This window comes from Culex pipiens, chromosome 2 (genome assembly GCF_016801865.2).
Source record: "Culex pipiens pallens isolate TS chromosome 2, TS_CPP_V2, whole genome shotgun sequence".
Lineage (NCBI taxonomy): Eukaryota > Metazoa > Arthropoda > Insecta > Diptera > Culicidae > Culex > Culex pipiens.
The window spans coordinates 81,960,392-81,984,782 of record NC_068938.1 but is presented as its reverse complement, the minus strand read 5'-3'; the positions used below and the strand labels follow the sequence as shown (position 1 = coordinate 81,984,782).

The 24,391-nt window shown below is 42.0% G+C and overlaps 4 protein-coding genes across 5 annotated transcripts in view; 3 read left to right on the top strand and 1 right to left on the bottom strand.

Annotated features, from left to right (window-relative positions):
- LOC120424549 (rho GTPase-activating protein conundrum) overlaps positions 1-9,548 on the top strand; it is a 162,671-nt gene extending 153,123 nt beyond the window's left edge. For both annotated transcript variants that reach the window (XM_039588715.2, XM_039588714.2), the window contains 5 exons: positions 92-659; positions 724-901; positions 969-1,152; positions 8,472-8,631; positions 8,695-9,548. In XM_039588715.2, coding sequence (XP_039444649.1) covers positions 92-659; positions 724-901; positions 969-1,152; positions 8,472-8,631; positions 8,695-8,790 — 1,186 coding nt within the window. In that variant the 3' untranslated portion in view covers positions 8,791-9,548. The remainder of the gene's footprint in view (positions 1-91; positions 660-723; positions 902-968; positions 1,153-8,471; positions 8,632-8,694) is intronic.
- Positions 9,549-13,845: 4,297 nt separating this feature from the next.
- Positions 13,846-15,079, top strand: LOC120424565 (estradiol 17-beta-dehydrogenase 8). Its single transcript, XM_039588734.2, has 3 exons — positions 13,846-14,017; positions 14,088-14,157; positions 14,275-15,079. The coding sequence occupies exons 2-3, from the start codon at positions 14,118-14,120 to the stop codon at positions 14,973-14,975; spliced, it is 741 nt and encodes a 246-aa protein (XP_039444668.1). The 5' UTR covers positions 13,846-14,017; positions 14,088-14,117; the 3' UTR covers positions 14,976-15,079.
- Positions 15,080-15,199: 120 nt separating this feature from the next.
- The window catches only part of LOC120424566 (serine/threonine-protein kinase ATM), a 53,170-nt gene continuing 43,978 nt past the window's right edge, over positions 15,200-24,391 (bottom strand). The window contains exons 12-13 of the mRNA XM_039588735.2: positions 15,784-16,513; positions 15,200-15,723 (exon numbers count right to left, since the gene is read on the bottom strand). Of these exons, the coding sequence (XP_039444669.1) occupies positions 15,375-15,723; positions 15,784-16,513 (1,079 nt within the window). The 3' untranslated portion in view covers positions 15,200-15,374. The remainder of the gene's footprint in view (positions 15,724-15,783; positions 16,514-24,391) is intronic.
- The window catches only part of LOC120424560 (putative transporter SVOPL), a 30,206-nt gene continuing 27,549 nt past the window's right edge, over positions 21,735-24,391 (top strand). The window contains exons 1-5 of the mRNA XM_052709202.1: positions 21,735-21,857; positions 21,918-21,962; positions 22,019-22,180; positions 22,238-22,400; positions 22,454-22,886. Coding sequence (XP_052565162.1) covers positions 21,833-21,857; positions 21,918-21,962; positions 22,019-22,180; positions 22,238-22,400; positions 22,454-22,886 — 828 coding nt within the window. The 5' untranslated portion in view covers positions 21,735-21,832. The remainder of the gene's footprint in view (positions 21,858-21,917; positions 21,963-22,018; positions 22,181-22,237; positions 22,401-22,453; positions 22,887-24,391) is intronic.

The following is a 24,391-nucleotide window of genomic DNA, read 5'->3' as shown; positions in this document are numbered from 1 at the left end:
AAAGTGATGTTACATTTTTCTAGTCGCGCAATACAAGTAGGTGATTCCTTATTCTGACTGTTACAATATTATTTTAAATTTTTGTAACTAGAACTCGTGGCGGCCAGCACATCTCCGGCACCCGCAGCCATACGAACCTGTACAACGACAACCAGAGCAACGACGACTCGGGCAACTCGTCGTCTGAGCAGAGTCCGCCGAACTCTCCGCCTCGCAGCAGTCTGCTCTGTTCCGTCGAGAACTCGTCCTCCTACGAACCGGTCAGCTTCGAGAGCATGATCAAGCAAACGTCGACGCCGCTGCACGAGACGGCGTCCGCCACGCAGAAGCTGTGGAACCTGCGCGAACCGTGCTGCGACATCGACCAGGTGTCCGAGGGGGACGTCAAGCGGTTGCAGCCGCTGTTGTGGCTCGAGCTGGCCTCGCTGTTCGACAACAACCGCGTGGCGCTGGACAAGCGGAAACCGTTCAAACGAAAACGAAAGGAGGAGGGCAACGTCTTTGGAGTATCACTGAACGCACTGGTGAGACGCGACCAACAGATTACCGGCGAGGACACCACCCTCGTGCCTCTGATATTGCAAGCGATCTTATCTGAGCTAAGGTTACGCGGTGCTAGAGAGGAAGGCATCCTGCGGGTTCCGGGACACAAGCAAAAGGTACGTTCAAACTCTCAGAATTATGTGTCGTAAAACACTAAAACATCCCTTCTCTCTATTGCAGACCGAAGCCTTTTACAACGAAATTGAGCACAATTTCTACTACAAACCGGAGAAGATCGAACCACTCTTCAAGAAGGCCGGCGTGCACGACTTGAGTGCACTGTTGAAGCGCTGGTTACGCGAACTACCTCAACCGCTGCTAGCCAACGATCTAGTGCATCTTTTCTATCAAACGAATGGTAAAAAAAACTAATGTCACAATTTGATTTGATATAGTCGCTAACTTCAATTTTTAACTAAACGCAGTCCTACCTCCAAACGATCAGTACAAAGCACTGGCGGTGCTTTGCCAGCTGTTACCGCACGAGAACCGGAACACCCTGCGGGAGCTGTTGAGCTTTTTCCGGCTTGTCGTCGAGCGCCAGGACACGAACAAGATGAGCCAGCAGAACGTGGCGACCATCATTGCGCCGTCGCTGTTCCCACCGAGGTGAGTGTGCTTGCGAGTGAGCAATTTTCTACGTTACAGGAAAACGAATTTTAATTGCGAATATTTTTATAAAACTTTTTCCATCGATTCCTTCTGCGCAAAACTCCACAAACCCATATGCCAACAAGTAACTGGAGAAGGGACTTTCTGATATCTCGGAAAAAATAGCAAACAAAATTCATTTCAATTTCAAGCCTGATTTTCAAAAAAATGAACCAAACTATTACAGAATGATTAATACGTTTAAATATATATTAATACAGTACTTGTTCGATAACTGGACGCTCGATAGCCGGGCTGTAGCCCACTTTAAAAGAAGACAAACGTCAAAAAAAAAACAAAAAAACAAACCGAAATGATCGAGAGGCTAGTGGATGCAAAAAGCAAGTTTAACACATTAAAATTTATATTTTCAGTTTTATGAAATTACAAGTCAAAATTGAAGGAAAGGTGAGCTCTGGAAGCAAATTTAAGCTCTTTATCTTTATTTTTGCATTTTGAAAAGATTTTTTTTCGATCGGTAGTCCTCTCGTAATTTTTTGTTCACCCTAGTTACCGAACAAGTACTGTACATTTTGAACTTTTTTTCTTAAGTCTGTTTTCTTGATCTGTGATCCCAAATTTAAAAACGGTACTTAATCCACCATTAGGTGGTTGGTGCCTTCCTCACATTAAGAGTGTAATGCTAGGTAATATCTGAGATCCGGCCTCCACAAAGTTCATAAATAACACTTAAGTGCTTATAACTTTTGATAGGGTTGTCAGAACTTCAATCTACTGAACTCGTTGGAAAGGTCTTTTGATTACCTATCCAACGACAAATTGCATGATAGATCCGGATAACGTTTTCATCGAAATATATTAGATCCGGCCTCTAAAAAGTTCATAAATAACACATAAGTGCTTATAACTTTTGATAGGGTATTCAGATCTTCAATCTTTTGAACTCGTTGAAAAGGTCTTTCGAAACCCTTTCTAAAAATGTGTAACATGACTGTAACAAATTCGTTTTTTTAGCATAACTTTTGAAGTACTTAACTAAACTTTATCATTTTCAAAAGCGACTTATGGGACCCCAAGACGGATCAAATGAGAAAAAAAGGTTCAAATCGGGTCAGCCAGTGCAATTTTTTTTTATCAACATCCCACCACACACACAGACATTTGCTCAAAATTTGATTCTGAGTGGGTCTAGGAGGTCAAATTAAGAATTTTGTTTTTCGAGTGATTTTATAGCCTTTCCTCAGTAAGGTGAGGAATCAGGGCTCTAAAAGGGATCGATCACTGATAGTGATCGCACGATATTTGACACAGCTAGCCTATCAGCTGTCATTTTCCATTTGATCGTTGATAGAGAACTCAGAACGCCTATCATGAATTCAGTGCTAAGTGATCGCTCAAAAGAGGGCCGGTCGCATGAACGTTACACTCAGTGAGCTCACATGTATTTAAACCGAGAGATTGCCGATTTTGACTCTCAAAGAGTTACTCTGACTTGACGGCTTGCCTTCTCTCTCTCTGCTGCTCACTGCTCTCTTTAATTTTCATAGGGACGTGGCGTTACATCGTGCTGCCATCTGGTTTTTTTAGGCGCAAGAGTGGAAAAGTGCTGAGTCATCGTCTAAAAATAGACGGCGTCCTATCTCACCCAGCAAAATGAAGTCGATAAAGTAGTCGGTTTCGATGAGAAAAAGTGGAAAACGTGGTCTAAAAATAGCGACGCCATCCCCCTATTGCTTACTTGGATGAGATAAACAAAAACAAACCCATCCAGATTTTGCAAATAATATTATTATCAATTATATTATATTATTATAATACACCATATTCTTGATTTACACAACGAAATGGGGGTGTTTAAATCGAGAATCGTTTAAAAAAAGAATGTCCGTGACTTAAATTGAGAATATGACTTAAATTAAGAATCTTTGGGAATTCGTAATTTGTCGGAGAATTTTCAAAATGTATCAATAGTATTTTGTTTAGTTATGATATAAAAACATTTTGCATGGTTTTGGAACACCTGGGATGTTCTAGTCCATCCGAAACATCCGGAAATTTTGTGCAACAGGCTAACCAAAGAAACAAGTTGAAACTTCAAAATTTTGTCAACGGATCCTACCCAGACTGCTTCAAGAGTGCGGTAGGCTACAGTGCATTGTTGTAACAACTTATTGGGATGATCTGGGTCATCCAAGGACTCCCTGGAGTTAAGATCTGTGTGTCTACCGCCGTAACAAGCCAGAGGTCGACGGGTTTTTACCCCGGAACATATCCGCATAGCTCCAGTGAGAATGGTAGACTACTTTGCTGATGTGTTGGGATATCCTGGGTCATCCAAGGACTCACTGGAGTTAAGATCTGTGTGTCTACCGCCGTAACAAGCCAGAGGTCGACGGATTTTGGCCCTGGAATATACCCGCATAACTTCAGTGAGTATGGTTGACTACTTTGCTGATCTGTTGGGCTGTCTTGGGTCATCCAAGGACTCCCTGGAGTTAAGATCTATGGGTCTACCACCGTAACAAGCCAGAGGTCGACGGTTTTTGACCCCGGAACATATCCGCATAGCTTCAGTAAGTATGGTAGACTAATTTGCTGATATGTTGAGATGTTCTGGGTCATCCAAGGACTCTTCTGGAGATATGATAGACCACCAGATCTTAACTCCAAGGAGTCCTTGGATGACCCAAGTCAGCCCAACACATCAGCAAAGTAGTCTACCATACTCACTGGAGCTATGCGGGTATGTTCCGGGGTAAAAAACCGTCGACCTCTGGCTTGTTACAGCGGTAGACCCACAGATCTTAACTTCAGTGAGTCCTTGGATAACCCAGGACATCCCAACTCATCAGAAAAGTAGTCTACAATACTCACTGAAGCTATGCGGATATGTTCCGGGGTCAAAACCGTCGACCTCTGGCTTGTTACGGCGGTAGACTCTCAGATCATAACTCCAGTGAGTCCTTTGATGACCCAGGACATCCAAACTGATCAGAAAAGTAGTCTAAATACTCACTGAAGCTATGCGGATATGTTCCGGGTTCAAAAACCATCGACCTCTGGCTTGTTACGGCGGTAGACCCACAGATCTTAACTTCAGTGAGTCCTTGGATGACCCAGGACATCCCAACTCATCAGAAAAGTAGTCTACAATACTCACTGAAGCTATGTGGATATGTTCCGGGGTCAAAAACCGTCGACCTCTGGCTTGTTACGGCGGTAGACCCACAGATCTTAACTTTAGTGAGTCCTTGGATGACCCAGGACATCCCAACTCATCAGAAAAGTAGTCAACCATACTCACTGTAGCTATGCGGATATGTTCCGGGGTCAAAATCCGTCGACCTCTGGCTTGTTACGGCGGTAGACCCACAGATCTTAACTTCAGGGAGTCCTTGGATGACCCAGGACATCCCAACTCATCATAAAAGTAGTCTACAATACTCACTGAAGCTATGTGGATATGTTCCGGGGTCAAAAACCGTCGACCTTTGGCTTGTTACGGCGGTAGACCCACAGATCTTAACTTTAGTGAGTCCTTGGATGACCCAGGACATCCCAACTCATCAGAAAAAGTAGTCAACCATACTCACTGTAGCTATGCGGATATGTTCCGGAGTCAAAATCCGTCGACCTCTGGCTTGTTACGGCGGTAGACCCACAGATCTTAACTTTAGTGAGTCCTTGGATGACCCAGATTATCCCAATAAGTTGTTAGAACAATGTACTGTAGCCTGCCACACTCACTGAAGTAGTCTGGGTAATATCCGTGGTCAAACTTTTGAAGTTTCGACTTGATTCTTTGGTAAGGGACCATCCATAAACCACGTCGACACTTTAGGGGGGGGGGGGGGGTGGGGGTATGGCGATTGTCCACGCTCCATTCAAAAAAGATTTTTTTTGTATGGACAATTGTCCACGAGGGGGGGGGGGGGGTTCGAGATTTCCAAAAAAGTGTCCACGTGGTTTATGGATGGTCCCTAAGCCTGTTGCACAAATTTTCCGGAAGTTTCGGATGGACTAGTACATCCCAGGTGTGCCTAGTACATCCCAGGTACTGCCGTTTATCACCGCCCACTTTCCCTTCCGGACAGCAAGCTTCAGTTGCTGAAGCAACCAGAGTCCTCCGTTGACGCCCATTTTCTAGGAGACCCAACACCATGGCCAACTCTAGCTGCTAGATACCAAGACTCTTCAGTACCCGGTTTCGGTCTTGCAGGACAACAGCAGCAATGCGGTTCAGCGATTGTCCACGCTCCATACGAAAAGGGGAGCGTTTTTTTATTACGTAACGCAAAAAAAACTGGAATTTTGGACCACCATCCTCCCATCCCAACAAAATTTCCATACATTTTTTTAAAATTTTGTATGGAGCGTAACACAGCCTCCGACCCCCCCCCCTCCCCCCAACTGCGTTACGTAATAAAAGAACGCTCCCAAGGATTTGTTTTGTAATTTTCCTCGAGGGGGAGGAGGGGTCTGACATTTAAAAAAAAACTGTCCACGTGGTTTATGGATAGTCCCTAGGCGCGCGGACAATTTCCAATTCGAGCAAAAAAAAATCAAACTCAAAACCGAGCTCAAAATTAAAAAAAAAAATTGCCTTCGATTATCCGCCAGGCCCTCGACTAGCAAAAGTCAGTGATAGAGAAAAAGAGCTGTCGATTGATAGCTATCATTGCAAAATTGATCGAAATTCCGATCAAATGTCAAACGAACTAGTGATACGCGAATGCATTTCGGGAGAGAGTCAATTGAGCATTTGAGTGACTTTGTGTGGCGCTCATTCATTCATGTGTGTTTGAGCGAAAGCAGAATGTCTAGGTCAGGCAGACGTAGCGAAAATGAGAGAAGAACTCAATCAACTGTCAGAAAAAAACCCCTGGTGAGGAAGGCAAAAAAAATGTGAAAAGCATAAAATTGTTCGATTTCATTTAAATACAGAAAAAAACGTTATTCAATTTATTTTAAATAGTTTACAACAGACTGAACAATATTTTCAATGGAATTTTAATGTTTATTTTTTTTGCCTCATAAATTTTTGTAAAAATCCTAAAGGGAGGGGAGGGGACAAAAGCTTCAAACCAAATTTGCATTGGCCTTGTTCAAATTATAAAAATATAGTTAAATTTGTTCCACCCATAATATTTCATGAAATACATACAGTCCAGCCTCGATTACCCGAAGGCCTTCCAAAAATTTCATTTCGGATAATCGAAACATCAGATACAGTACTTGTTCGGTACCTGGGCTGCATTTTAACTGGGCGCTCAATAACTGGATTGTAGCCCAGTTAAAAAAGACAAACGTTAAAAAAAAAAACAAAACAAACCGCTATTACCGAGGGGTTAATGGATGCAAAAATCATGTTCAATCTAATCTAATCTAATTTAATCAGACCCTAGCGCAGCCAATCTTTCGAAGGGATCCTGGAGAGTGCCTTAGGTTAGATGACGCCTAGCACTCTTCTTGTCATTTATTAACACTTGTAGTGCGCCATTGCATTGAAAATGCATTGAAACATCACAAGCGTTAAAGCGGCCAGGCCTACTGCGTAAAGCCGTATCGCAGAGATGACTCGTAATTGGGTTGAGTTTGAGCACTGAGTGTTCGAACAACAACACAATTCTGAATCGACAGGGGAGGAAGAAGCGTGGGGACACACCACCATACGCTCCGAGAGTTTGATTGTATTCGTTGGGAGCACCATGCTAAGAAGGTTTGGTACTCCGGGACCCTCTGGGATGGGACATTGTATTTCCACGAATGCCCTGGACTCTATTTGCCGTGGTTATAGCGCCACAACTCGCTCTCTGTAACAGTATTCCTAATTCCAGTCCAAGCTCACCAAGTCGTCATGGCCTAGTGGTTAGCATTTTTGCTTACCAATCCAAAGGACGGAGGATCGAACCCCGCCTCGACCGACTTTGATTTTTCGTTCATCATTTGAATTTTCTATGTTCTAAACTTTCTCGTTGGGAGCAGATGGGCATCGAACCCAGAACCATTCGCTTACAAAGCGAACACCGTAACCAGTCAGCCACGGCCGCTCCCCTATGGATGCAAAAATCATGTTCAATAATAAAAAAAACTTTTATTTCATTTTTATTCGCAATTTATAAGATATTGAAAGTAAGCATTGTAAATTAATTTGAGTAACTTTTATTTTTATATTTCATCAGGAAAATATTATGCATCGGTGATCCCCTCGTAATTTTTCGTTCAGCTCAGTTACACAGAAAAAAACCAATTCTCGAAACCGTGAAGTCAGTTCACGATTATGAGAACCACGAAGGAATATATTCACGTTTATGGTGCAAATGCACCATACTCATGAATAAATTCCTTCGTGGATCTCACATTCGTGAACTTAATTCACGATTACGGGAATTGATTTTTTTCTGTGTAGTGAGCAGTATTCGGTGACTAGGCAACGTTTATAAAAAATAAGCACACGGAAATTATTCGCTTTTTTTTTTGACTGATTATTGAATTTCCAAAATAAAGCGATTCCACTGAAAACCAGCAGGATCCAGATAAAAAGTGCTCGGATTTGGCTCAAATTTGGCCTGGAAAATCCTTGTTTAAAATAGTTAGACTCCTATATGTTTTTTGTTTGGCGATTGGGGTGGTCCTTGGCAAAATAGGGTGATCCAAAAATCGGCGTTTTAAAGGATTAAATAAAATAAATTAAATTAAAAAATACTAAGACATTATGAAAACATACATGAATACACATAAAGATTAAATTAAAATTTTATTTGCTGGATTGATGGTTTCGGGACCAGCTGAAAATATTTATTTAATAAATTTTCAGAATGTTTTACGTAATATATCTAAAAATGGTGATTCACGAAAATAGTCAAAGCGCTGATTTTTGGATTACCCTATTTCGACAAGGACCACCCTAATAACCAAACCAAAAATGGTTTCCAGGTCAAATTTGAGCCAAATCGAAGCACTTTTGATTTGGATCCTGCTGGTTTGACTTGGAATCGCTGAATAATGTTCAATGTTCGATTTTTTCTTTAAATACATATTTTTAGTGGGCAAACAAGATTTTTTAGCGCTAGAGTAAGGGTGGCGCGATGTATGGAGTTATGATTTTTTGAAAAAAATATGATTTTTGAAAAGACTCAAAAATATTGTCGAACAGAAAGTTTGATTTTTTGTAAAAAAAATAGTTTCTCAGAGTCAGCTTATGCCTTATGTTTCAAATCGCGATATTTCGGAAACTATTGCTTCGGGTTTTTATGTCATGTGTCATGTGAATAAAATTAATTTCGAAATTTAAAATATCCCATTTTCCTTCCTAGATTCATCCACCCACCGGACAAAAACGACATCGGCGCCCAGGTTCGAATGGCCGCACAGTGTTGCCATCTGACGAACGTGCTCATCACGCTCTCGGACGACCTCTGGCTGGTGCCCATCCGGCTAATCGAGCAGAGCAAAATGATCAACAAAAATGGCCAGGTATGAGCATATGAACCCCTTCGAATATCGATCAGCCCATAATAATGCTCTCACTATTTTCAGCCCAAACGTCAGCTGACGCGAAAAACCAAAAATCCTGCTTCCGGCAGCGGTGATTTCGTCATCGATACCAACCACATCCATAGATTAGTCATCTGAGAGCGGAGAGAACAAAGGGCCGCGTGGCCAACCAATCAATCAACCAATAGGTTTAAGTCCGTCCACACGTCTTCGCGCGTTTAAGCTTTCAAACCCCTAATTTTTGGCACCGATCAGGCGGGAATTTACTGCGCTGGACTGACCGTTTATAACGGCTTGCTCCCACACTCACTGCTCGCTGGTTTAGCTAATTATTTCCAGATTGAATGGTTTGTTTTACCAAGTGTGTGTGCGTTTCTTTTCTAAGTGTGTGTGTGTACGTGTGTAATTTAGTGTGTAAGTATTACTATTTTGCTTTACTGAAAGAGAGAGAGCGATGTTACTCAAAAAGAATCGTTTATAGCCCATTCAGACGGAGGAAGTGCGCGTGTTTGATTAGGTTTACCATTTATTTTCATTTACCGACCACCCACCGGATTCCGGCTTTGCGAGTGGAACCAGACTAAATATAGAACGTTTAATGCCCATTTGGCGGAGCTAAATTTAAACCTTGGAAGTGGCAGTAGCAACAGTGGCGATTTTGGCAATAATTTTGGATAATAAAAAGAAGAAACTGCAATACCTTGCAGCAGAATACTGGAACATACGTAACATTCGCCTTAAAACATGATGATAGTCATTATAACGAGTATTTATTACGGTGTTAAGTCAAAGATTGTATATAAGGAAGTTTAACTTGGATATATTCTGTACATATGAGCGTGAAATCGATAATTAATACTGATATGAAAATAAAATGTAGTGTTTCCTGTATAAAAGCTGTGTTGCCTTTATTTTAATATCACTTCCCTAAATCTCGTACTCCACCAAAAAGCAAGACGAAAAACTGTTCTCCCTAGCCAAAATCCTAGATTGTCATTGCTAGAAACAAACCAGAAAGAAGGTGCTAACTCGGTGAGACATTTGCTGAAAATATTGAGGAAGTCTGTTGTAAATATTTACGATTTTGTGAGAAGAGTGTCAAATTTGCTCTCCATCCGCATTGACTTTCTGGCTTTTCTGATTTTCAGCACTTTTTGTACAAGTCTTTGTGAGGGGATACTAGGCTCAATTTCTTCTCGATCCGCATTGACTACTTCGTATGACTGATTCACTGTTCTTTTCTGCTCCTACTAACATATGTCTCGTTTTTTTGTGGTTGTAAGGGTTTTGTTTCATCCGCATTTACATTTTATCTTTTCATTTTCATCTAAACGTTCTTTAATGATCTAGCTTTGGCAATCATGGTGTTTTGTCTTTTCAGCGCATTCATACATGCTGTTGATAAGGGAAACACCACTAGATCGTCGAAGCCTATGATCAGTAGTGCCAGGGATGCCAGATACACAGATTTGTCTGTGTTTCACAGACTTTTGAGCTTGTGTCAGACATTTTTTAAGGTGCACAGACTTTTAAAAAACTTCATTAAATTAATATTTAGTAATTTTTTTTGTCGAAACTTATTTCGTTAGTCTTCAAATTCTTAAAAACGCAATTTCTGATGGATTTCAATGACTGTGAATTGATATATTTGAATTTTAGACAAATGCACAGACATACACAGACTTTTTTACAGACATTTTAAAAAACCAAGTGGCATCCCTGAGTAGTGCTGAAAGGATATTACGGTTCTGTTCAGCAACGGAGGGGCAACCATGGGTGATCTCTCATGCTCATGCTCATGCTCATTTTCTTCTAAACGTTCTTCATATTTACCAATGTTTTTATTCACACTTACTAAACAGTCAAAAAACCAAAATATAGAGAATTTTCTCAGCTTATAACAATATTTTTTTCAGGAGTGGGCAAACATGTGCACTAATTTAAAAAAAATAAAAGCTGCGACTATTTTCAAAAAAGTTACCTAAAAATGGCTATAACTTGAAAACGGTGCATTTTATTAAAATTCGCAATTCGCAATTTTCAGTGTAAGAACCGGCCTTGACCGATCTTGTGCACCAGGTTCTCGACGAACACGCACTGCCCTTGCACCTACATCTCACCCTTGCTCTGAGTCAGTACGAGCAGCACGCTGGTACATTACGTAGGGTTTGAAGTAAGTATAAGCGCCTAACCATCTATAGTGTGCCTATCAACTTTCATTAAAGCAAAAACTGTTTTATTTTTAGTTTGAATTCAAAAACTAGTTGTTATTTTACTGCGTTTTGTTTTCTCCTGAAATCTTTCCTAGTGTTGAGTCGTGTTTATCTGTTGCTATTTCTTTGGTCGCGGTGTTTTGTTACAATTTTTGGTCCTAAGCATTTTATGAAAGTTTTTCAAAAGTACAATAGTAATATATGTGTTAATTCTTAGATCATTCCACAAATTGAGTAAGGGCTCGAACCTCATTTGTTTGAAGAAAAGGGTGAAGATTGAAAACAATGGACAGTGAAAGAAATATACTATTTGAAAAATCAATAGTAAAAGAATGATAGTAATTTATGAAGTAGAAAAAGAAATTAACAATAATTAATAAATAGAGGTAACAAACAAGCTTAGATTGTATTGAGGGCAATTTACAGGGAAGATGAGAAATTATTCAAATAGATAAATAAAGATAAACAAAACTGACATCGCTGCCAAATTAAGGGAAAACAGACAGTTTGTTACAGCAGCATCAATTGGGTACTAAAGCCCTATCTCAATTTTTATGTACAACGGTAAAAAACACGATAAAAAACCATTTCTGATCACTTTTTTTCATTTTAATGCAAATTTTTTTTTGACAAGACAACATTTTTTCGATGGATCAACTATGGTCCCCTTGGAACGAGCTGTCAAGTAGGAGCTTTTCTGTCAAGAAGGACCGCGAGGTTAATTTTTCAAAATTGATTTAAAAATCCATTTTAAACTCTTTGTGCTCGTACAAAGGGTCATTGTACTCAGAAAAATAAGCTTTATCGCTGTAAACAATAATATCAGCAATCTAAGCTTCATTTTAGGACCCAATTAGTAAATAGAGTGGAAAAGCGTTGAGAAATAAGAGAATCAATGAAAGTAAAATCGAAAACAAATGGACGATAATAAAGATAAGGCGTGTTAGAGAATCAGAGAAACAAAATAAACAGAATAAATGGTAGATAAAAACGGAAAGAAGAGAAACCCCGTTCTGCGATGTTCAGGTACATCCACAACAGTTGACTCAACATACTGCGAATCAAAACAATACCGTCTACAATCACAAATTACTTCCCTTTCCCACATTGTCGCGCCCCCTTTTTTTTCTTGTATCAAAAAATACAGATTTTTGAATACCCATACATCATTTTTGTTGTTAGGGTGTAATATCAAAATCGATTTTCCAGCACAGGACTTTTTCAGTTCCTTTTGGGGTCCTAAACAACTCCCCAAATTTTGGGACCGATTGGTTTAGTCCTCACTTTGCGCAAAGCAATTCAATTTTCCATATAAATTTGTATACGGATTTTTTGCCTTTCTTACAAAAGAAAGGTTTAAGGTTTGCTTTTGGAAAAACGCTTTTTTCAGAAATCTAAAAAAATTCGTGCACGGCGAAGTTTCGTCCAAGGAAAAAATCCTATTACTAAATTGAAGGTTTAGATGCGCTCTTTCGATTGAATTTTCGCCCGAAACCCGGAACTCAAAGTCTGATTTTTGAGAGCTCTTTTTCTGAAATACATGGCCGATGTCTGTATCCGCTCTTAAAAAATTGTGTCTTCCATCACTGGAAAACCGCTCGTAAAACCCACAATTTTTAAAAGCCAGATCTGTAGCCGTGGGGTCGGAGACGAACATTTTATTTTTCGATTCACAATTTTCGACCAGTAAATGTGGTCAAAGCCATTTTTAGAGGTATTTTTTGGACTATTTTACAGATAACACTATCAAATTTAAAGAATTCAGTTTCAAACAAAAAGCCATTCGAAAACATGCGCCATAAACTGTTTGGGCCCAAAATTTGAAGCTTTTCCAAAATGTATTTCCAGAGATATAGCGATTTTAGTGTTTTTCGTCTTATTTTTACCCTATTTTTTCCTATTAAATTTTTGGATTTATTCAAAATCATATACTGAACATCAAATTCGAAGTTCCGGCTCGTTCTCGCTCGACAAGTCGTCAAGTCGAAGCTTCAACGCCAGCGCTTTTACGCTTGCGCGTTTTACGCTGCGCGTGAAAGTGTTCTTTCTGGCTTCTCATAATTGATCGACAAAGTGCAATAGCGATACATATTTTTTTAATCATAGACTAACATTATAGACTGAGTACCCTTTATTTTTTTTCTAATAATGTCAATCCAATATGTTTTTCTTAATTAAATTTAAATGTCTTGCGACAAATAATGTACCTGTGAAATAAAAAAAATGGCATTTGAGGTTTAGCCTTAAAAGATTCGAAGCTTTAGGTAAAATTCTCACTGGATGGTATCATTATGTTTTTGAAAAAATAATTGCACCAATATATTTCTCGGAGTTTCATCATTTTGTAAGAAAGGCTCTGTTTCACCTCTGGTGATATTAAATCGGGTTTTTTTTTGGATTATGATATTTATCAAATCCACGTTACATTCTATATCAAAACGGGACTCATATTCGGATGCTCTGGAATGTCCTCTACAACTTTCCGCAAGAGAGTATGGTGTCCCAAACTTTGTTTAGGACCCCAAAACGAACTGAAAAAGTGCATGAAACGTGGATTTGATAAATATCATAATCCAAAAAAATGGCTTTCCCCATACAAATTTATATGGAAAATTGAATCGCTTTGCGCAACGAATCGGTCCCAAACTTTGAGGGGTTGTTTAGGACCCCATAAGGAACTGAAAAAGTGCTGTGCTCACTAAATTTGGACAACTTTATTTTTTTTCCATACAACCATATTACACCCTAGTGGGACACTGGTCCTACCATGAGCGTTAGCGCATTACCACCCCATAGCCAGCAGCGTTAGCGTTAGAAACGTCTGATACAAACATCTCTGTATGTATTTGAAGCTAACTGTTTCATCTTTACTTCACTTCCAAGGTGTTCATTACTATCGCACGTAAATACAACCACAACAGTCGTCCGTATGCGTTGTTCATTCATCTGTCAGAATCATGTGGTGGGCCGGTCTACGAGTTTTACGCGATGCGAGCACGCCACCTAATGGTGCATATGTATTGCAAGTGTGTGAAGGTGTGACATACGTAACTGCTGCGGCTAGCGTAAATCCACTCGAATCCAGTTTTGGCATTCAGTGCTAATTTCGATACGGGTGTGCAAGTCTCTGGGGCTCGTGGCGATATCGTGCTGTAAGTACCTATTTAGTTGGTTTATTGGTTTTAGTTTGGATTTTAATACATCTTTTTTGCTATCGTTCAGGATTGACCGATCAAGAGTTTTTTGGACAACATGAGTGGACCATTGGCAGGACGTTTGGCGCTGGTGACTGGTAGGTTCAAGGTCGTTCAAATAAAATCGAAAGCCATTATGTAAAAAGATAACTCGCGTAGTCCAATTGAGGCAACAATTTGCGTTGATCTAATTGAGTTGTTTGTGTTTCTACTAGGTGCGGGATCGGGAATCGGTCGCATCACCAGTCAATTGCTGGCCCGTGACGGTGCCGTTGTCGTGGCGGTCGATCGTAACCTGCAGGCCGTCGAGGAAACCATCAAAAGCCTCGGAGGGCAGAATGACAACACGGCCCTGGAGATGGACGTCTCGTCCAGTGCCAGCATCTCGCAAGTTCTTGACGCCACCCTCGCCAAGTACAAGAATCCACCGACGATCGTGGTCAACTCGGCCGGTATCACGCGGGACAATTTCCTGCTCAAGATGCCCGAGTCCGACTTTGATGCCGTGATCAACGTCAATCTGAAGGGAACGTGGCTGATGCTGCAGCAGTTTGGCAAGGCCATGATCGATGCCAAGCTGACCGGATCGATGGTGAACGTTTCGTCGATCGTGGCTCGCAGCGGAAACATTGGCCAGTCCAACTACTCGCCCAGCAAGGCCGGCGTCGAAGCGATGACCAAGGTCGTTGCACGCGAGTTTGGCCGGTACAACATTCGCGTCAACGCCGTCGTGCCCGGATTCATCGAGACGCCCATGACGAATGACCTGCCCCAGAAGGTGAAGGACATGGTCGTCATGCAGTGTGCCCTGCGCCGGTTCGGAAAGCCCCAAGAAATCGCTGAAGTAATTGCGTTCCTTGCGTCGGACAAGAGCAGCTACATGAACGGAACGTCCGTTGAAGTTACTGGAGGATAAATTACGCGAGCTAATCCGTATCAATTGTTCACAAAGTGTCTCAGGGTCATTTACAAATGCATTTATATTGATTGTAATACTATAAACGTTGTGTGGAACGCAAACATGTATGACTTATTTTTATCACCAGAAGCGATTCCTGCCTTTAAGATTTTCTAGAAATTCTAGTTTAGCATTTTTGTATGCATTTCCAGCCACAAAAAATTCTAACCGGGATCGACTGGGATTTAACCCAGGCCAGCCTGCCTTCTTTAAGAGTTTAACTTTATATCTGCAATGGCTTTCTTTCAAGCTCTGATATTACCAAAACTATTGTTTATCAAAAGTAACGAACCAAGTTATATTAGGACGAACAAAAAACAATACTTAAAATAGGAATGTCAACGACGCCCCCTTACCTTACAGGTACGGCTGCCAACCGTGGAACAGCTGGCACAGATTCAGATTTGTTGAGGCGGTAAAAATCAGTCTCTCCACTTGTCCCTCCACGGATGTGTACTTTTCATCCTCCTTTCCGTTCAGCTTATCACTTACCCGCAGCAGAGCTCGCTCGGCACTAATGTTCACGCTGGATCCGCCACCCAGGCCGGACTCCTCGTCGCCGTACATTTCCGCCATCTGACGGCGGGCCGCCTTCTTGTTGGTCAGCACGTTCCAGCTGTACAACGGGTCGTACAGCAGCACCTCCAGGATGGTCATGATGGGGGCGTGGTTTGCGCGCAGTATTTCCAACGTTCGCTCGCACGATCTGAGGGTGGTTATGAAAAATCATTACTATATGACTTCTTTGTGGTAACGCGTAACTTACTTCTTGAACACTCCCTCGATGCCGCTGATGCCCATTCCGCTGATCAAATCGCGAGTCAACCGGAACGGAATCGTCTCGGGCGTGGGCAGATTCTTGCCCAACTCGAACGCAATACCAAAGTCGATGTGAATGACTTCGGCCGTTTTCTCGTCCACCAAAATGTTCTGCACGTGGCGATCGCCAATGCCCAGAATATACCCGATCATAGACGCAACGGCCACACTCTTGGTGTAGCAAAGCCGTCGCTCGAACCACATGCCCGGCATCAGGAACCGTTCCAGGAAGAAGTGATGAAACACCGGACTCAACCGATCGCAGATCTTGCCAAACTTGTCCTGCTTGGTCTTCACCGAGGATTTGGCCAACTCGGCAAACAGCTTGCGTGCCTCGATCGGAGTAATGTCCTGCGGGCGGTACCGCTGATGTGCCGGAATGAGCCACACCCCGATCGGAACCGTATTCGAGCACCACTCCAAAATTCCGCTCTGCCGCGACAGGGGAACAACTTTGTACGTGCGTACCGCAAGCTTCCTCCGGCTGGCTTCCTTGTCATTTCGGAGCAGCACGTTGAGGATGCCAAACACCTGCTGCATGACGGCGTCCTGCCGCATGTCGTCCTTGCCCTTGAGCAGTTGAATCCGCTCCTGGCCGTCCATGCAGTGGCATACCAGCTTCTTCGGGGCGTTAATGCCGCCCACGCCCTGGATCTGGTCGGCCCATTTGTGTATGCCTAGCGGGGAAAAAACGACAAATTTTCAATAAAAGGGAAAAAAGGAACAAACAACTATTTCACAACCAAGCCTCGTGGCAGTTATATCTTAACCGAGTGTCATGGTGGCTTTTGAGACTGTCTGCATTTACACGGGGATATCCGCGGGGATTACGGTGAACAAGCACGTGTAGGAATTTGTCTAAACATCATTCCTAACTTCACACCGAAACAGATTTGTAATACAGTCCAGACTCTATTATCCGAAACCTCGATTATCCGAAGGTTTGAATGGGACTTCGGATAATCGAATCATGACCATTTCGTGTTTTTTTTTTATTTTCTTACTTTAAACATCAAATTCGAGTTCTGCGACCCTATTTTATAAAATTAAAAAAAATATATTATTTAAATATTTCACCACCACTATTTTGGCGGCCATCTTGGATTTAAAAGTTCTAAGTCAATTAAGAATAGTTTAGGGGTCACACTTAAGCTCAACAATCGGAAATAAGACAACAAAGTTTTTTTTTTGTAATTCCATTATCCGAAGTGAAATTTTGGCAAGACCTTCGGATAATCGAGTCTGGACTGCCTACTGGACACAAAACTGAGAAATTTGCTACAAATGTAGGGGAAATAAACCCATTTTAAGCCTAATAAGCGGTCTTGTTTGAATGATGCTGGATAATCTGGAGTGTTCCTTGTAATTCAGTAAAACCAAGTACACCAACGAGTAGAGCAACTTTTTGTGAACATTTCTGTTTATTTTCACTTTTATTGAAAGTTATGCTATTCCTTTTACAAGCATTTTAAAAAAATATTTCAAAAACGCATTCTAATCAGTCGTGTGCATTGGGCCACGCCCATTTTTGTATTTTCAGCTTAGTTCTTTTTTACTTCCAACGCTCGTTTGAGTCTGCTTCGTGCTGCCAAAATTGACGAAAAGTAGCATTTATAGAGAAAGTTTCCTGGCAACACCACAAGCGCTGCTGGTGGTGTTGGTGGCCACCCTTTGTTCTTTATTTGCCTTCGCTTCTCGCTCCGTTTTCTTCAGCCTTCGATTATAATGGATGGTCAAAATTGAAACGTCAAACGACTTGGCGCGTTTGATTTTTTTAAGGTGCTTGCTAATTATTTACATGTTTCGGGATTATTTTTCAAGTGAGTGACTAAGTAACGGTCAAAAGAACATGTTGCCGGTAGTTGGAAGCAGTTTTATATCTTAAGCGCTTTGAAATCGTTAGCGCAAGTGAAAAGATATTGATGGCGACATTCGTTAAGCAGTTAACCTCTGATCTTGCGTGTGGATGTGTGTGCCACCAAAATGATGAGAAATGGTCTCGCAAAATAGAAATTATGATCAAAAGTGCATTAAATTTGATCTTTTTGGCCAGTAAGTCGCATATATTTGCGTGCTTACTCGAGGCGGTGCTGTTGCTGGTAAGTTTACAGCCTAAATAGTATTTTTGGAGCTTTAATCGAGCATCAGACTCTCCATATGACGAAGATAGGTGTTTGATGAGAAAGGGTATATTTCCCCTATCATTAGATAAAAATATCGGACAAAAACAAAAAAACAACCCATCCGCAAAGTTTTTTGGTGAAATCAACATTTTTAAAAGGTAATTGAACCTCCCGAATTTGTAAAATGAGTTATTATCTTAAATTGCACATTTTTTTCAAGATTTTAAATTTTATATTTTTTGATTTGGATGAAACATTGTCCCTATGTCAATAGAAGTTATTTTGCATCATTAGATTTTTAATACAATTATCCATAAATTTTAAGGGAATTTAAATTCCCAAAATATGTATTTTCTAATTTAAATATTATTTAAATATTTATTTTTATACTATTTGTAGAGTTCAAGACAGTGCAAAATCGGAAATAAGTCTTTCTTAATTATTGTTTTTGGAAAAGTTTAAAACATTGTCAAACAAAATTAAAAAAAAAATCATTATTAGAATCAAATTTGCGATCGAAAATGACATTACACGTTTCAAACAATGTCTGTCGTTTCCAAGTAATAGACATTTTTAGGTAAATTATGAAAAAAAATTTCAATTTAAAAAAATCGTAAAGAAAAAGCTTCCTTCCAAAAAAAAAATAACGGCCGAGAATTTTCTACAATTTTTCTTAATTTTAAATTATTCATTGGGCCTTTAGTTACTGCGATGCAGCCGCTTAAAAGCATACATTATGTAATAAAATATGTTTTTCCTAATATAATATAGGGGAAATATACCCATTTTAATCACTCTAAGCCGTTCGACCAATTCTCATCAGTCTTGCCTTTTCCGCTATTAAATCAACATTTTCAGATATATGAACAATGGAGAGTTGCTTGCTCACTTCTATTTGAGCTATTTATTACTTTGGAACAGTCAAAAACACTTTATGAAAGCTGTAATTCATGATCAAAGTGCTGATAGGCCGATAATAGAAATAGGCTGAGAAAGGGTATAGTTCCCCTAAATTGCCCTTATTTTTCAATTCACGATAAAGTGGTATACGCACTTCGGAAGAAACCGGTCAAGGAAAATTTCAAATGGGCAGCGGCGGCAGTAAAAGCAAGCCAGAGAGGGTGAAGAAAAGCCCCAAGAAACTGCTCCCTCTCCTTTGTTCTGCTGTTCGTAAAGCTGTTGCCGATCTGCGAACTAGCCTTATAACGGAAACCAGTGCTGGAATTCGAGCGAGAAGAAGAAAAGTCTTGCTCGCTCGCGAGCTAGGGAGAGAACTTGTAGTACTTTCCTCAACTCGCTCGCATTTTCGTTCGCGTTCTCACTTTCGCCGCAAACGCCTTGTGCTAGCCGTTCAAAGCTAGCAATTTGTTTATCAGGCAAACGAACGACTCGATGGTAAAGAGTTGTGTTAGGACTATTTATTAAAAACGTGAAAACTGGGGAAAGGAGCTGGGTTCAGCGATTGTCCACGCTCCATACCAAAATAAAAAGTGTTGTATAAAAATTGTCCACGAGGGGTGAGGGGGTTTGAAATTTCAAAAAAGTGTCCACGTGGTTTATGAATGGACCCAGAGTTTGTTTTTTTTTTGTTTCCAACACACTCTACTTCTCGCTCACGGGCAATTCTGGTTCGCGAGCGGAGGTGAGCAAGGGCGATCGGCGAGCTGCTCTCGGTAGCTCGGGACTCGCGGCGAGAACTTGGGGGAGAGGAATATTTCTCGCGAGACCGCAAAAAATCCAACACAGGCGGAAACTATTGCTTCAATTTTCAATGTTTGTGATTTTTTAACAAAAGAAAATGAACATATAAAAAACATTTAAAAAACTTAAAAATGACTTTAAAACGGCGCACTTTATCAAAATGTTGTAAAGTAATTTTGATGGTTTTTGAAATTTTATTTGACAACATTTTAGATTTTTTTCCGAAAACAGCCTTTTTTCAAAAAAAGAAATCAAATCTCAAGTAGCAGATTTGCATCTTCTTGAACGCACGCGCGCTTTATACATTTTTGGTCCTCTAAAACATATTTAAAAAACCTTAAATCACCTCCGTGTACGCACGAGAACAAGCAGCAGAGAAGTGCTCAGTGCTCCATCGTTTTTTCGAATTTTTTCGCCGTAGTTGATTGTGATTACCCGCGAGTTTGCTTCTCCAGCATGCCGTGGCCGTGGCAGTTCGAGTGCGGCCTCGAAAAACCCGCGAAGTTCGTCTACCGGCCGTGTGCAAAAAGGTAAACAAACCAACGCCGTGTCGGCCGCCATCGCGCAGGGGAGCGTGAGCGCAGATGGAATCGACAAAAAGTATCCGAGATCACCAGTGCGAACCCGTTCCGGTACTTCCGGTGCCACGACCATTGACACATCAACATCCGCCAACATCCCCATCAGGAACGAGTTCCAGATGCTGAGCGACGACGAAGAAAACAACAACAACAACAACACCGACGGTAGCAGCACTACCGACGACGACGACGACGATGAACGTGCACGCAAAAAAGTGTCGACGTCAAAAAAGAACAACTCTCCAGCGGAACGTAGACCACCTCCAATTTTTGTTTTGCACACGTTGGCGGATGATGTTGACGAGTTGCTGGAAGGCCTCGGATATTGTCTGAAAATCGGTAAGTCGGCAGTGCAAGTGATCACACTGAATAAAAAGAATTTCGACCTGGTGTTTGAAGAATTGAAGCGTAGCAACTTCAACTTCTACACATTCAACCCCGAGAAGCCCCCTGTTAAGGTCGTCTTGCAGGGTTATCAAGACCGTCCGATCTCTGACCTAAAGAAGCACCTTTCGGACGCCGGAATAAAACCGCGGGAGATAAAAGTGCTCTCGCGCAAGACAACGGTAACAGGTATACACACACTGTACCTGTTGTACTTCGACCGCGGCACCGTCAAGGTCCAAGACCTGCGGCGGACTAAGACGTTGGAAGGTTTTTGGGTAAACTGGCGGTTTTACACCAAGAACCCGACGGACGTAGCGCAATGCCACCGTTGCCAGAAATTCGGCCACGGCTCGCGGAACTGCAACCTCCGGCCCTGCTGCGTGAAGTGCGGTGAGTCACACCTCTCGGAGGCGTGCGCACTGCCACGAAAGGCGGACTTGGGGGACAAGGCAGAACAAACCAAGCCGCGCGTAAAGTGCGCGAACTGTGACGGCAACCATACCGGCAATTACCGCGGATGCGTCGCGCGCAAGGCCTACCTCGAGGAGCAGGAAAAGATGAAGAAGAAAGCAGCAGCGTCCCACCCTCCTCAGCGAAGTATGAGCTCAGCCGTTCCTGCAGCTGGACAGCTTACGGTTCCAGCGGAAAATTCAGCGTTCCCTCCTGGTTGGGGGCGTTCGTTCGCCAGCGTGGTCGCTGCCGGTAGCGGCAGTACGGCCCAGCAAGAAGTCACCGGGGATCTTGATTACTCATTGTATCTTGATTATTCACCAATAAAACCGAATTGAATTGAAAAAAAGACCTTAAATTGAAAAAAATGGGAATTCAACTTATTGTTGTTGGATTCTGTTTATCTCGTGTTTTTTTTCTTCCAAAAAAATCAACTACAACTTTGCTGGAGACACCAAATCGAAAATCTATTTTCAAATTACAGGTTGTCGAAGGGAAATTTTAAATAAACATTGAAAACAGCAATTTTGAAAATTCACTGGAAGAAAAAAGCACAAGCTCGGTTTTTATTTTGCGTAAATCTCAAGAGAACACACAGAAGCGTTATCTTGACGAGTTGATTTAGGCCCCAAGATTTACAGAACTGGTGCAATAAGAGTACATGTACAAATGATTTCACGCTGTTCACGACTTTCAGTACAGACAAAGTTATTACCTTGAACTATCGGCACACCACAGATTTCAATCGGTGGCCATGTCCAGTAATTTGAAAGATCCAGGTATGTAGCTATTCTACGATTTAAAATTAAATATTTTTTTATGACTTTCACTTTTTTAAGATCGTCAAGAAGACGCAACCGTGGACGATGCATTGACACAAGCAAGTACGTAACGTTGTTCTTTGTTGCTTGGAAAATCTAATATCAATTTACTTTTCAAGAATTTGGCTTGTTCAACTACACGTTGATCATCATTTCGGGCACGATCATAACCGCTGTGATGCTCGAGTGCCTGAGTATAAGTTACGTTATGACGGTTGCTGAATGTGATCTGCAGCTGACCACGAGCCAGAAAGGAATACTTAGTGCCGTTGTGATTATTGGTATTTTGATTCAAGTTATGCGTTCCTTTTAAATCTTGACTCGAGTATTTGCTACAGGAATCATCGTGAGTTCTCACCTTTGGGGTTTTCTGGCGGACACCCAAGGTCGCCGTGCCATCATAGTGCCAACACTGATTTTGTCTTTCGTCTCAACGTTGATATCCAGTTTCAGTACCACGTTCGTGTGGATGGCAGTTTTCCGATTCTGCACAGGATTCTTGTAACAAGTTACTGTAATGTCTAGAATGAACTCAATTGATTTGTAAATTTTAGTATTTCCGGACCGTCAGCTTCAATCTACGCGTACCTTGGCGAGTTTCACAGCTACAACACACGATCGCGGGCGATCATGGGCGCTTCGTTTGTATTTGGAACGGGATGTTTGTTTATGCCAGGAATTGCGTACATCACGATCAACAACGAGTGGGAGTTGGCGGTTCCCTTCCTGGACATAATCTACCGTCCCTGGAGGTTGTTTTTCGTCGTTTGCGCTTTGCCAGGACTGGTTTGTGCCATTGCACTGTTGAAGTTTCCCGAGAGTCCAAAGTTTATGGTCGGGAAGGGTGATACTGATCAAGCGGTTGAAACTATTCAATGGATTCATCGGATCAACTCTGGCAAGGATGAACCAGCCCTTCAGATAAAATCGATTGTTAGAAATGCGAATACAAAGAGTGCTGGATCGATCAAAGGATTCAAATCGATCGTGCACCCAGAACTCGGACCCGTGAGTAAATTACTACCATTTCATAACGTGAGGTTTCCCTGAAATATGAGAGTAAAATACTCAAGTGCTTGAAACATTTCATTTTTTTCCGTTTTCCTATATCCGTTCACCAATACACGTACGCGCACTTTCATATATCGAGAAATTAAAAGTGAGAGTGTGTGCAACATGGAGTTAAACTTTCTGTGCAGTTTCTGTGAAGGTTCCCATGGCACTTCGAAAAGTTTAACTCCATGTTGCACGCACACACTCTCACTTTTAATTTCTCGATAGTGTGTATTATACACGGTCTTTATCGTTTCCGTGTATGCGTGTGCTTGATTTTCTCCGACTCAACTTGCCGCCATTTTGAACAAAAAGCCACGAGTCATTTTAGTGCCAGCATTGTGAAGAAGCACAAGGCAAGTTTTTTCGCATGAAAAAAAAAAGATTTTTATGCATTAATTCCTCATTTTCTCTTCATTTTCAGTTAACTTTTTTCAGGTTCCAGACCAGTAGGAAGCCGACTGAGTTGTACCCGACCTTGCTCGAAGTTTAACGCGATTTCCGCCGGAGAAAGCATCTGTAAAAGGTCGACCAACCTGCGAGCTGGTTCAGGGAGGTTGAACGCAAGGGAACCGACTGCGCCCGCCCACAATCATCCGGGTCGACGCGCCGGAGAAGTCAACAACCACCGGCGTGCGCTGGCTCTGCGAGGCTGAACGCGCACACCACCATTTGGTTAAATCGCCGGAGTCAAACACCCGGTCGAGCGTTGCATCGGCGAGGCAGAAGCACCCGTACTCAGCCAACGACCATTTCGAACGGTCTGTCACGGTAAATTTGTTGCTCCAGAATCTCTAGTGAAATTGACTTTTTTTTCCAATTCCAGACCAGCAGGAAGCCGACGTTGAACGCAAGGGAACCGACTGTGCCCGCCCACAATCATCCGGGTCGACGCGCCGGACAGAACAACAATCTGCGAGCTGGTTCGTGGGGGCTGCACGTGAGGGAACGCGCCGGAGAGGTCAACAACAACCTGCTTGTGCGAGGCTGAACGCGCACACCACCATTTGGTTAAATCGCCGGAGTCAAACACCCGGTCGAGCGTTGCATCGGCGAGGCAGAAGCACCCGTACTCAGCCAACGACCATTTCGAACGGTCTGTCACGGTAAATTTGTTGCTCCAGAATCGCTAGTGAAATTGACTTTTTTTTTCCAATTCCAGACCAGCAGGAAGCCGACGTTAAACGCAAGGGAACCGACGTTGAACGCAAGGGAACCGACTGTGCCCGCCCACAATCATCCGGGTCGACGCGCCGGACAGAACAACAATCTGCGAGCTGGTTCGTGGAGGCTGCACGTGAGGGAACGCGCCGGAGAGGTCAACAACAACCTGCTTGTGCGAGGCTGAACGCGCACACCACCATTTGGTTAAATCGCCGGAGTCAAACACCCGGTCGAGCGTTGAATCGGTGAGGCAGAAGCACCCGTACTCAGCCAAC